The sequence below is a fragment of the Vombatus ursinus genome, unplaced genomic scaffold, assembly GCF_900497805.2.
Source record: "Vombatus ursinus unplaced genomic scaffold, bare-nosed wombat genome assembly UNPS02008961.1, whole genome shotgun sequence".
NCBI lineage: Eukaryota > Metazoa > Chordata > Mammalia > Diprotodontia > Vombatidae > Vombatus > Vombatus ursinus.
In genome coordinates this window covers 12,934,967-12,948,231 of record NW_020948739.1, presented here as the reverse complement: position 1 = coordinate 12,948,231, position 13,265 = coordinate 12,934,967, and the positions used below count along the sequence as shown (strand labels likewise).

The 13,265-nt window shown below is 38.5% G+C and overlaps 1 protein-coding gene across 1 annotated transcript in view; it reads right to left on the bottom strand.

Moving 5' to 3' along the window:
• Positions 1-4,182: 4,182 nt before the first annotated feature.
• Positions 4,183-13,265, bottom strand: part of ZFPM2 (zinc finger protein, FOG family member 2) — a 551,489-nt gene continuing 542,406 nt past the window's right edge. The window contains exons 7-8 of the mRNA XM_027850028.1: positions 10,462-10,686; positions 4,183-7,665 (exon numbers count right to left, since the gene is read on the bottom strand). Coding sequence (XP_027705829.1) covers positions 5,174-7,665; positions 10,462-10,686 — 2,717 coding nt within the window. The 3' untranslated portion in view covers positions 4,183-5,173. The remainder of the gene's footprint in view (positions 7,666-10,461; positions 10,687-13,265) is intronic.

The window sequence follows — 13,265 nt, the reverse complement described above, 5'->3', positions numbered from 1 at the left end:
GCAGTGGGGTTAAGTGACTTGCCCAGAGTCACACAGCTAGTGTTATGTGTCTGAGGGCGAATTTGAACTCAGGTCCTCCTGACTGGTGCTGTATCCACTGCTCCACCTAGCTGCCCCTATAAATGGTTTTGAACATGAGATTTTATATTTAATCTGGGAAGCTATAGGGAGCCACTAGAGTTGATTGACTGGGGGAGTGACATAGACACATCTGCTTTGAGATCAGTTTGACAGCTGAGTGGAGGATGGAGTGGAGTTGGGGGAGGCAGAGATTCCCATCAGTGGATTATTACAATAGTCTGGGCATGAGGTGATGAGGGCCTATATCAGGGTGATGCCACTGTCAGGGATGAGAAGGGAGCATATGTGAGAGCTGTTGCGAAAGTCAAATCAAAAGGATTCAGCGATAGATTCGATATGAGAAGTAAGAAAGAGCAAGAAATCAAAGAACATTAGGTTGAGAGCGTTGGTGACTGGAAGGAGAGTGATAACCTCCACAGTAAAAGGAAAAAAATAAGAAAAGGGGAAGGTTTGGGAGAAAAGATAATGAGTTTAATTTGGGTTTCAAGATCCATATTAGATGTCTACAGGACATCAAGAAATATAATATGTAGTTAGGTGCAAATATGGTGGTAAAGAAAGAAGTTAGGGCTGGATAAATAGATCTGAGAACAGAGATAATAAGTCACAATGCTCAATGTGTAAGTGGGAACAAAGAAGATGCTTAATAGGCATCAATTGACTGAGAGACTCATAAATAAAATTTTGGGTTTTTCTATGGTCATCTATATTTCTTGAACAACTTTATCATTTGTTGGCCTTTTTTATTTAAAGATAAGCAATATGCTTAATATATGGAAAGGGAACAAACATTTATTAAGCACCTTCTATATGACTCATACTTTTTTAAGTTCTTTAAAAATATTATTTCATTTGATTTTTTAAACAAGTGCTAATAGCACCCTGATTTTTACAATGGAAGAAACTGAGGTAGACAGAGGTTAAGTGACTTGTCCAGGGTCATATAGCTAGTAAGTGTTTGAGGCCAGATTTGAACTCCTCAAATCTTCCCCACTCCATACCCAGTGATTCATTTACTGTACCAGCTAGCTGGTAAAAAGGCCAATGCATTATAAAGCTAAATTTGGATTGTGAAGAATGAACCCCCTTGCCCCTGAGGTACAGTGGATAGAGCACTGGGCCTGCAGTGAGGTAGACCTGAAGTCAAATATGGCATCAGATACTTACTTATTAGCTGTGTAATCCTGGGCAAGTCACTTAACCTCTGTTTGCCTCAGTTTTCTCATCTGTAAAATGTGGAGCCCTACTTCTTAGGTTATTGTGAAGATCCAATGAGATAATATATGTGAAGCACTTAGTACAGTGACTGGTACGTGTAGGAACTACATAAATGTTAGCTTTTATCATAATTGTCATCATCATCACCATCACCATCACCATCATCATCATCATCATTACTTTGCTCCCCCATACAGCATCTTCAGTCTTAAACTCAAGCTCAACAAGCCTCAAATTGAACTCCTTATTCTCTTTTTAAAATTTTGCCTGACTTCTACCTTTATGTCAATGTTGTTTTAATTTTTCCAGCCTCCTAGGCTGAAATCTTGGTGCCTTCTTTAACTTTTCTTTCATTTTTATGTCCTATGTCCAATTGGTCTCCCAAGCTTGTCATTTGTTCTTTTGAAATATCTCTTGCACTCTCTACTTCTGCTCCATTCACAAAATCACTTCATACATGATTTATTTTGATAAGTCTTCTAACTGCTCCCCTTCTCTCCAGGAGCCATGCTTCTTCCCTGTACCTCCACCCTTAATCTATTCAGCCAATAGACACTGGATTATTATTACTGTTACTTTTAAAAATATCACTTGCATCGTTACTCTGCAGCTCAAGACTCTAACATGACTCCATACAGCCTATTCCATAGAGTCTGAGGTTCTATTTTGTGTAGCTTTCAAAGGTTTCCATAATCTGCAACTGTCTTTCTAATTAAAATGTATTTCTCATTGCTCCCTAAAAGGCTAATTTCTCTCCAGTCAGGTCAGTTGCTATACTGTTCTTCACATACACCATGATAAGATTCTCCTCATGCTTTCTTTGCCTTTGTTCATACTAATTTTCCTATTCAGAATGTCCTTTTTCTTCTCCTTTCTTTAGGCCAAATCTACCAATTTTTAAGGTCCATTTTAACGCTAATCTCCTCCACCAATCTCTTTCCTAAAGCTCTAACCCCTAACTGATCTTATCCTTCTCTCAACTTTCTGTTGCACTCAGAGTTAATACAGTAGTTTAGCATTTGTTTAACGTGTGTGTAACTTGTTATCTCCAGCCATCTCTCAACTCATTAAAGTTTTAGGACTTTCTATTTCTTCTGTCTTCCACAGTACCTAACACAATTCCTGGCACACAGTAGGCTCTTGTTAAATCTCTATTGTTTGACTTCTTAGCAACAGATAAGAGGAAGGAGCAGGAAGGGAGTACATGCATCAGAGGAAGCTTTGTTAAAATCCTGCCAGCCTCAAACGCCTATTCTGGGGGTAGTATTTATCCACTTCCTTATGAGTCCCCTAGGAAGTATGAAGCAGATCTTAGGAACCCCTCTGCTATTCTCTATTAAACTCGGCAGGGACAGTTCACTATTCTTTAGGCACTAACTCAAGCATAAGAATTCAGATGAAAGTTTTGAAATTTGGGAATAGAATTGTTCGCAATGAGGGACTAGGGAGTGTGTTGGAGAAAACACTACTTAAATAAATGCAAATGCTAAGTGGTACGTTGCCTTTTTCAAACATAAAATTCCCAAATCCCACAAGCATTAATAGTTCACCACAACTTCTTTGCAAAGAGGAATGCTTTGTGTATATTTGCCATTCCTAGAAGTTGCAATAGGGCTTGGATGGTTTTAATCTGTCTATATTCTGTATCAATTTACCTGGGTACATGTTGTTCTCTCCCCAACTCTCCGACCCCCAAGAATGTAAGAGTCTTAATGTCAGGGACTTTTCTGTTGATGTCTTTGTAATTTCCAGTGCCTGGCATGTGATGGGCTTGGCTGGTTAAAATGGGATGAATTTACCTAAAACTGCAAATTTGGAATTTAAGGACCTTCACTCATCTGAATTATTTGGAAAGCAGACTTCTTCACCATTCAACTATTAATACTTGGAATAGGGAACATTTACAAGTTAGACATGTTGATTTTTGTTGATCTTTGTAGCACTAATTAAATTGGTCTTCACCTGGGCCAGAAGAGAGAAAACATGGGTTTTCTCAAGGGCTTTTTCCTTACTACTTCATATAGTCATATCAAAGTCTGTATTAGTTTTGTAGTTCAGTACTAGCATCCTTTTAAGAGGCAGTATGATATGATAAAAGACAGAATAATACCACATAAAAAGAAATGGATTTGGTATGATGAGAATTTCCATCTTTGCCATATACTGTCTAGGTATGTGACCATGGGTAAGTAACTTAACCTCTTGGTATCTCAGTTTCATTATATATAAAATGTGAAGAATAATAACCTATCCTAAGGGCAAGCTTTATAGTCAGAAAATCCGAGTTGAAGTCCTGTCTTTGACACATGTGACCTTGGGTAAGTCCCTTAATCTCCCATTTCTCCAGGCAACTCTCTGAAGTGATAAATTGCAGTCGAGTTGCTATATTCAATATTGAGAGTGCCCCACACAATCGGCATTACAGATCTGGACAAAAAGGGGGAAAAATACAATCTGTAGTGCCAACTTCATAAATTGTCTCCTCTGTTAGACCATGAGCTCCTTGAGAGCAGGGACTGTCTTTTGCTTTTTGTTTTTTTGCATTCCCCAGAATTTAGCACAGGGCCTAGCACATAGTAGGAGCTTAATAAACGTTTGGTCACTGCCTCCTGTTAAGATCGGATTTCATAAGGTTTGTAAAGTGCTTTGTTAACCTTAAGGTCCTACATTAATATCCAAAAGAAATATATGAATGGTTATTATCTGGCTGTATGAAAAACAGAATTCTGGTAATGTGGAGGGGGATTTGGAGAATTCCATACATCTTAAGGGCCTTTGCCACCACATCATACCCTTATCTCCATTGTTCCCATCACATGACTGAGATTTCCTCTATTAAAAAAAAATCTCCAAACTTCTCCAACGATCTGGAATTTTATTCCATCCATATACATGCATAGTAACAACATTTGTTGAGAAATCATTTCTATCAGAAGTAGAACATTATCTTTGTGATCACCAGGTGCAGTATTGCTACTCATATTTAAATAGATCTTATATATGAATTAAATTCATACTTGCAGCATTGAGTTTAGGGTTTCAATTTTGACTGTGCCTTTCAAAAGATAAAACTGATTAATACATCCTCATTACTTACAATACTGCTTCCAGTAATTTTGTTCATTCTTTATAAAGTATTGCATTTAACAGCAAAGGTTTAAAAATTGAGACAGAGATGCATCAGTGAAAGAAAATACAAGTACTATACAAGAAAAAAATTGCCATCTTCATTTAACGTACATGTTTAAGATTAAGAAAATGGACGGAAACATACCGCTACATACAAATGCAAAGCCTAATGACTAAGGGACTGTATCTGCTAAAATATAAAGTGCAAAACGGAGCCTGGTCATTTAAGAATTGAAATCTTAAGGCGAACTTTACAGCATGTGTATTGAAAATGTCCTTGCAAGTTATATTTTAGCATATACATATATCTGCAACAGCATATAAGAAAAAAATCAGGATACACAAGTGCTTTTGAAGCTATTTCTAAAATGCTTTTTTCTGTATTGTTTGTGACTATTTTCTTTAAAACCTACTATACAGTGCAAACCATATGTGCTACACAATAACTATACAATAACATTACAAATGACTTTAATATAAAGTTTTTAAATAAAAATAACATAACCACAGCTATGAATACTGCTGGTAAAATAAATTAATATTTCTGAAAATGGCACCAATAATACACTTTACTAATGGACTGTAATGAAATTACACCTTGAGTCTTCAACTCAGCCATAATGAGTTATCTCTTGATTGCCCAGATAGCATTCAAGCAGCTTTGCTTGGACTGCATGGAACAATATACTAAACACTGGTACCAAAGGTGACTGATGGGTTTGTTGGTTGTTTTTTGTTTTTATTTTCATTTGACATGTTCTGCTGCATGTGATGAGCAATAAAACTTCTTGTGAGTGATAAAGTTTGAAAGGTTGTTGAACTGGATGTCACACAGGCGGCAGTATTTTCCACTGGTTGGAGCCTGGGTGGAGCCGTTCACACCTTTTGCTATACTAGACAACTGTTCCTCTGCAGAAGGAATTGCGGGAGACACATTTTCATTTGCAGCTAATGGGTTCTCAGAGATCCAAGATGGAGACTTGTGCCCATCTTCATGCTGAGGATTCTGGGAAATGTTCTCTTGCTGTGGGTTTGTAGCAGGCCTTTCATCTTGTTTCAGGCCGCCATTCACTATTACCATGCCTCTGTTCTTGGGTAACAATGGCAGAGACTCTTTCTTCTGGCCAGCACACCCATTTGAGGGGGCCTGGCCTTTGGGTGACTCGCTATCTGCATTTGTGCTTTGATCTATGTCAGTGTTATGAATGACCAGAGAACCAGAAATGTAATCGCTTGGCTTTATTCCATAGTATGGAGAAAGCTGGTCTGCTCCTTTAGCTTTCTTTATTGCTCCAGGGTAAAGGCATTGTGGGAGAAACAAATGTTTGTTTTCTTCTTTTGTTGCAATAAGCTGAGCAGCTTCACTAAAGACTTTCAGTCCTTGCAGAGTTGCTAAGTGGGATGAAAATAAGTTTCCATTAGGAGAAGTCTGCTTCAAGTTTCCATTTTTCTCACATTTTATTATACTTCTTTCATAGCTGACATCAGGGCTATTCCGTTCACTTTCTGGATTTGAAAACACTTTGGCATCCAGTTGTCCAAGGTCATTCCGCTGATGTGCAGTGACAGGGCAGAAATTCTGCTTGTGGGCCAGGTAGTTCTCTACCTTATTGAAACTGATCTTGCAAACAGTGCACTCATGGTAATCCAGCAGCCTTTTCGGAGATGTGGACGTCCTCTCAGACTGAGATAAACACTTTTTGCTGAGATCGATAGGTACGTCCATCTCCAAACAGGACACGCTGGGATGAGAAGTGTCACATTTGGAAACCGGAACACATTTGTTGATTGAGAGAGATGTTTCCAGATGCTTTGAGACAATTCCTGGGAAAATATCACATCTTGGGTGGTAGCACTCTCCCAGTCCTTCTGTGGACTCTTGTGTAGACGTACAAGGATTATTGAGGTTGGCTACTTCCAGGAAACGCTGCTGAACAAGTTGAGGTCTTGGCTCCTGCTCAGGGAGGCACATCTCATACATCTTCCTTCGCTTGCGGGTACGCATTGTTCTCTGCATAGCAGGCACTTTGTTGGAAGCAGACCTCTTTAGGGGAGGGTCATGACGAGTTGCGCAGTAATACTGCTTGTGGACCATATAGGTTTCATGTCGACTGAATGTGATGTTGCAAGCATCACAAGTGGTCTTATTAGGATCGCTTTCCCCTTCCACTAAAGAAATATTGGGATTCTTTACATCAGCAGGTTTCCCATTGATTTTATCATCATTACTACTGGAAGCTGATAGTTTTTTGGCCTGTGCAGGGAAGTCCTTGTCATGGCCCTTTCCGCTTGGCCCAATCAAGTCTAAGACAGTAGAGGAATTGATACAGGATGTCTGAAGGAGCTGATTCTCAGGATCAGAAGGGTGAGGAGCTGTGTTAAGAAGGTTAATGGAGCTCTGACCATTGTTAGGGCTTACAGCCTCTGGCATCTTCTCTGAAACACTGGGGAATTCAGGAGACTTGGCCATCTGCTGCCATCGGCTGCTGCAATAATGCTTTTTGTGCACAAGGTAATTGTCCAGGTTGTTGAATGTTATGTTGCACTCAAAACAAGTAGCCCCTTTGGGCATTAGAGGACTGTAGATCACAGGAGGGTAACTGCTACTACCGTGCCTCAGCCTTCTATGTACCAGTTCAGACATCTTGGCCAAGATCTCTGAAGCCTGAGGAACCACTGTGATATCCTGGGGAAAAGCAAACTGAGATAGAAAAGGGCCCATAGGGAAAGAGGGACCAATGCCAGGCTGAACTGGAGAGGAGGCAAGTCTCGGACTAGAAGGTTCAGACTTGATTTTTGTATAGGAAAAGCTTTGTTTATTGGCTGAAGGCTGTAGTTCTGGTCTTTGATTTGGGAGAAAAAGCTGATTCTTTTTCTCACACTTATCCAGCTCTGTGTCAGAGCTAGCATCTTTAGTCTGCATGCCCTTTTGGCTCTGGGGAAGTTCATTTCTAGTCAACAGCTCCGTGGCTGGCTGTATGTTGTCTTCATTTCCATTTGGGGAGTGTTCAATATCACTTTCTCGTGGAAGTTTGTTCCCGGAAATGTGGACTTCCTGGTGCTGCAACAGCTCCCTCTGAGTTTGGAAGCCAAAGTGACAGTGGTTACATCGGAAGGCAGCTTGAGTGAGGTGGGAGAATAGGTGCTGGTGAAAATTGATCACAGAGTCCGCAGTGTAGTTACAAATGGTGCATTTTAGACTAGCGCCAGGAGGGAGAAACTCTTCCATTTTCACACCTGTGGAGAAACAAAAAAGGAGATTGCTAAGAGCCAAAAATCTTGGTTTTCAATGAACATGGTCCTTTCCAAGGAACTCAAGTATTTAATTTATTAACTTAGCAGCTGCACTGGCCAAACTGACGCAGATGACTTTTATTAGCAAGCTTTATTTTTTTCTTTTGAGACAGCCCATTATAGGTGTAATAATCATATCTCCACCATGATAGTCAGGAAAGAGCAAAAGGTTTGGAGTTAGAATACTTGGGTTTAAATACTAACTCTTATCATTTACCATCAGTGTGAACCGGGGCAAGTCACTTAACTTATCTAATCTCAGTTTCCTCAACTGTAGAATGGGTTGGAGGAGATGACCTCAAAGTCCAATATGCCTTTGAAATCTATGATTTGTCATGACACTCTATGTTTATAGAATGTTTTTTCTATTTCAAAGGGCCTTCATATGCATTGTCTCTTACGGTTCTTTTGATAATCCTATTACATAGCATGGTAGGGTCTATTATCCTAATTTCATGGAGGAGGAAACCGAAGCCCTGAAGATTTAAAAACTAGACTGATATCACACCAAGCGCAGAGTCTGGGTTCAAACCCAGGCCTCCTGACTCCTTGTTCAGCATTCTTTCCATTAGAACATGCTTCTTATTAGGAAAACACTACTTCTACTATTATATGAAGTTATAGATCAACTTTCCTTTACAACATAGTAGTATTTCTGAAAATATGTTCTTAAATCACATGTTTAAAATGGTTTATTTTTTAAAATAGACAAGTGTCTAATAAACTCTACTAAATGAATGTGCACCTTGTTTTAGGTCACTGTTGTCCTTAATTTGCTAATATGATCTAATCTACCATGTGTTATCTTCTTAAAATAGAATGGACACAGAATTATAAATCAACAGTACCAAAGAGATGCACAAGAATAATAGCTTTAGGCCTCAGGAGTCATTGAACGTAAACCTCTCATTTTACAAATGGGAAAACTGAGGCCCAGAGAGATGAAATGTCTTACCCAGGATGACAGATCTAAGAAGTGTTTGAGGTAGGATTCAAATGTAGTTCTTCCTGAATCCAAGTCCTACAGTCTATATACTACATCATGTTGACTTTCATAGCAAGAAAGGAAAGAATGACATAGCTGAAGGTATGGACTTCCTATTATTTCCTCCTTTATTTCCCATTCCAAGGCAAAGATCTTTAGCCAGTGTAGTATTTTTTTTTTTCTAGTTTTTCCTCTACATTGGATAGTTATTATGTAGCACATATGGTGCCTCCAGTACTGTTCAGCCAGATTTGTGGTTCTCCATGCTCACCATCTGGGAAGGCCAACTTTCCCTGAGCCCTCTATTTTACCAGATGAAGAAACTCAGCTTATGTGAGGGACCAAGGAGTAAGGTGAGTGGAAAGCAATTGAGTTGATCCTACAACCACAACACTCATAACTTTCCCTTAACTATGTGGGTGGGGTGGTTTAAGGAAGGCTTCTTCTATCCTGAGACTCCATCAAGTATACAAAGAATTAAAAAAAAAAAAGAGGTGCCCTGTTGATTTTAGAATCATGCCTGGGAATTCAATGATCTCTGATAGTTCTGTCTTACCCAAGAGGGTGTCTCAAAAGGTGAGGCAAAATCAATGAAGCTAATACACCTCAATAATTCAAACACCCACCCACCCACTCATACATACATATATATCTATATCTATATATATCTATATATATATATCGAGAGAGAGAGAGAGAGAGAGAAAGAAAAAGAGAAAGATCTATAGCTATAATTTAAGTGTAATCTATGTAGTAAATCTTTTTGAAGGAGTGATTGGTGGTGGGATATAGCAATGGAGAAGGAAAATTTAGGGTAAAAGGGAGGCCTACCAGGGAATTCTAAAGGAAATGGGATCTCCTCTTACAAATGGATTCCAGAAAAAAAATGTTTACCTGTCAAGGTGAAAAAGGCTATGAAGTTTAAAGTGCTAGTGGCAGCTAGGTGAATCGCAGAGCATTGGGCTTGTTAGTCAGGAAGACCTGAGTTCAAATCCTGCCTCTGATACTTATTAGTTTTGTGACCCTGAACAAGTTACATAATCTCTTTGGGCATCCATAAAATGAAGGGGTGGGACTCAATGACCTCTTTACAGTTCTAAATTATGATGCTATGACCACAATTGCCACAGATTAATGACACTGAAATTTTAAGAATTCAACTATTGGCAGATTCCCTGGAAGCCAAATTACCCAAGTTGATATAGTAAAAGATGAGGGCTGAAAACACAACTACTTTTGTTTTTCTTATGAGCCTAATTTTAGTAGACTGAAGAAATGATGGGCTTCAGTTCCATGATTAAATGAGGGGTGAATCTGCTAAATAAACTACTTCAGCTTTCAAAGCTTGACAGACCCAGAAAGTAAATGAATTAAGGTCAACATTAGGTCAATTCCACATAGGCTACTCTGGATTCTCCTTAAAGATAATTACATTTCACATGAATACCAGGGAAAGTCACTCCACTAATGGATATCATGGCAAGATTTGAAGACAGGTCTTCCTGACCCCAATCTCCAGTACTCTACCTACCATACCATGCTACCTCTAATATTTCATACATCAGGGAAAACAGGAGCATATGAGTTGTAGTCCAGGCACACACCTGGGAGTAGAAAGTTTATTCAAGAAGGACAGGATATTAAGGCACTCTTGGTGCTTTAAAAAGAAAACTGGCCTAGAAGAACCGAATTAGAACCTTAATGATTTCTAATGACCAGATTAATCTCTAGGAGCAGGGGAAGGGGAAACTTACCACTGTGGGAATTTAGGTGCATTTCCAGGGCTCGGGCATTGGAAAAGCTTTTGGTGCACTGTGGGAAGGGGCAAGCACTAGATATCTGATGAGGAGTGTCTTCATTCTCTTCTGTCATTGGGGGCCCATCTCTTTGCCTCCCACTGCAGTAGTACATGAGATGTGCTTGTAAATTCCGCTCACTTCGATACCAAATACCACAGGACTTACAAGGGAATATGTCCTCTGAAAAGAGAAACACAGGTACATATGAGCTGCAGTACATTTGGAGCCAATGATAAGCAAAGCATCTGTTAGTTTTCTTGTTCTCAGGCTTCTAAGATCCAAACCAGAAAAGTGGCCAAAGAAATGAATAACAAATTTGAATGGAGTTCCACAGAGAAACAAATACAATGAGCATCTATTCAGTTTCTACTATAGGCAGAGCATTTTTCTAGATGCTCAGTAAGATATGAGGTTAAAAACAGTCCATGTCTTTAAGGAGCTTATACAATAGAATAGATAGTGCAGTGGACAGAACACTGGGCTTGAAGTCAGGAAGACCCGAATTCAAATCCAGTTTCAGATACTTCCTAGCTAAGTGACCCTGGGCAAGTCACTTAACCTCTGTTTGCTTCAGTTTCATCAACTGTAAAATGGGGATAATAATATCACCTACCTTGCAGGGTTGTTGTGAAGATCAAGTGAAATAATATTTGGAAAGTGCTTAGTATATAGTATATGGCACATAGTAGGTGCTATGTAAGTGCTAGCTATTATTATTATCAATTCTTATTAAAATAATAATTTACACAGATAATTGTAATGGATAGTGTTGCATAAGTAATATACTTTAAGAAAAGCAGTATGGCAAATTGGAAAGAGAGATGGTCTTGAGGTCAGAACGACGTGGGTTACAATGCCTTTGGCGACTCCTTACAACTATAAGTTACAGAATATTTTCCATTGGTATTGATAGAGGGAGCTGTGAAAATTCTCTCTATCAATGAAATCATTGGTTTTATTTTAAAAATGATGCATATATATATATATGTGCACATACATTGAATGATTGCATGTCTGTGTATATATGTACATATACATATATTTCTATAATAAAGGTGGAAATATTTATATCATTTCATTAATGTGAGAAACTTACAGTCAGAAATTCTCTCCACTACAGTAGACTAACTGGCAAACTCCACTGTAACTAAGAATCTCAGATTTGCCTGGGATAATTAAGAGGTTAAATGACATTCATTAAGCAAAGTCATTTACTTACTTTAAATTTTAAGAGTCAAATGACTCTGTGGGTCTCAGAGGGAGGACTCAAGTAAAGGTCTTCTTAAAAAAAAATTCAGAACTTAAAACACTAACAATCCCACTGCCCCAATCATCAGTATTCCATTTACCCATAAGAATATGAGAGAGGTAGGGAGAGAAGAAGGGAGGAAAAGAGAGAGAGAGAGAGAGAGAGAGAGAGAATATAAAACCATGAATCTCCATTACTTATTACTTCTTAAAAATACACACACTCTGTATATACATAGATGTGTGTATATATAATATATAGACTATATATATATAATAAATTCCACATGTTAATTTCAAAGCTGTCTTGTTTTTCTGTTAATATTTTCACTATAATCTTTTGCTGACTGATTTTTCTTAATCATCACACACTTACTAAGTGCATTCCATTTTCCCAGCGATAATGCAAGAAGCTGGGGATATAAATACAAAAGAAAGACAGGAAATATATAGAATAACTGCAAAGGATTTTGAGGAGCTCCACTAACAAAGAAGTGAATCAGGGGAGACCTGTTAAAGGGAATGTCTTTTAAGCTCTTGAGGGCAGCTAGGGGCTCCAGGAGGTAGAGTGAGGGAAGGTATTCCAGGCATGGGGAGAGCATTTGTAAAGGCACAAAAGTGAAAGATGCAATGCTGTATTTGGGAAATGTGCAGTAGGACAGTTTGGATGAAGCATAGAGTGTATGATGAGATTGGAAAGAAAAGTTGGGAAAAATGCCAGACTGTCAAAACAGAGAAGTATGTAATTTATCACATTGGCAAAAGGAGAGTATTAAACAGGGTATTATTATGTAAGATTCCCTACAACATGGCTGCTTTATCTCTACTTACCCTGACAGAACTTCCAATACAATTATGGCTGAAATAATGCTGCATATTGTATGTGATAATATTGGTGAGTGTTTACGTAGAACTTTAAGATTTGCTAAGAGCTTTTACAAATATTATCTCTGAGGCTGGATTTGAACTCAGGTCTTCCTTACTCTAGGCCTAGCACTCTATCCATTGCACCACATAATTCTTTTTCTCGTAATGTCCATATAAAACTTATATGTTACATTCACAAAGCAATTAACTATAATGAGAACAGAGATTCTTTGAGAAAATTTTGTTTATAGAGATATTTTCCTCATATAAAATATAATTATGTAGTAATCAAATGTATATTAAGAAAATTTTTGGATATCAAAATAGGCTTAATTTTCTTTCTTTTGCTCGAAAATTTTCCAGGCCCCTTTTGCTTTATTGGTCCCAGCTTCCCTGGGACCAATCTTTATCAGTTCTGTCAACATATTTGAAGCCCCAAAATGCTCTATGGTCAAATTAATCATATTTAAAGGAGCTCATTCTGCTAAATAGGTTTGTAAAGAATCCACACAGTTCACTGTGTCAGTGTCTCATGTGCCACTCAGGAGTCGACATCTGCACTGGGAGAATTTTAGTACTCTCTCTCTCTTCCTTCCTTCCCTTCCTTCCTTCCTTCCTTCCTTCCTTCCTTCCTTCCTTCCTTC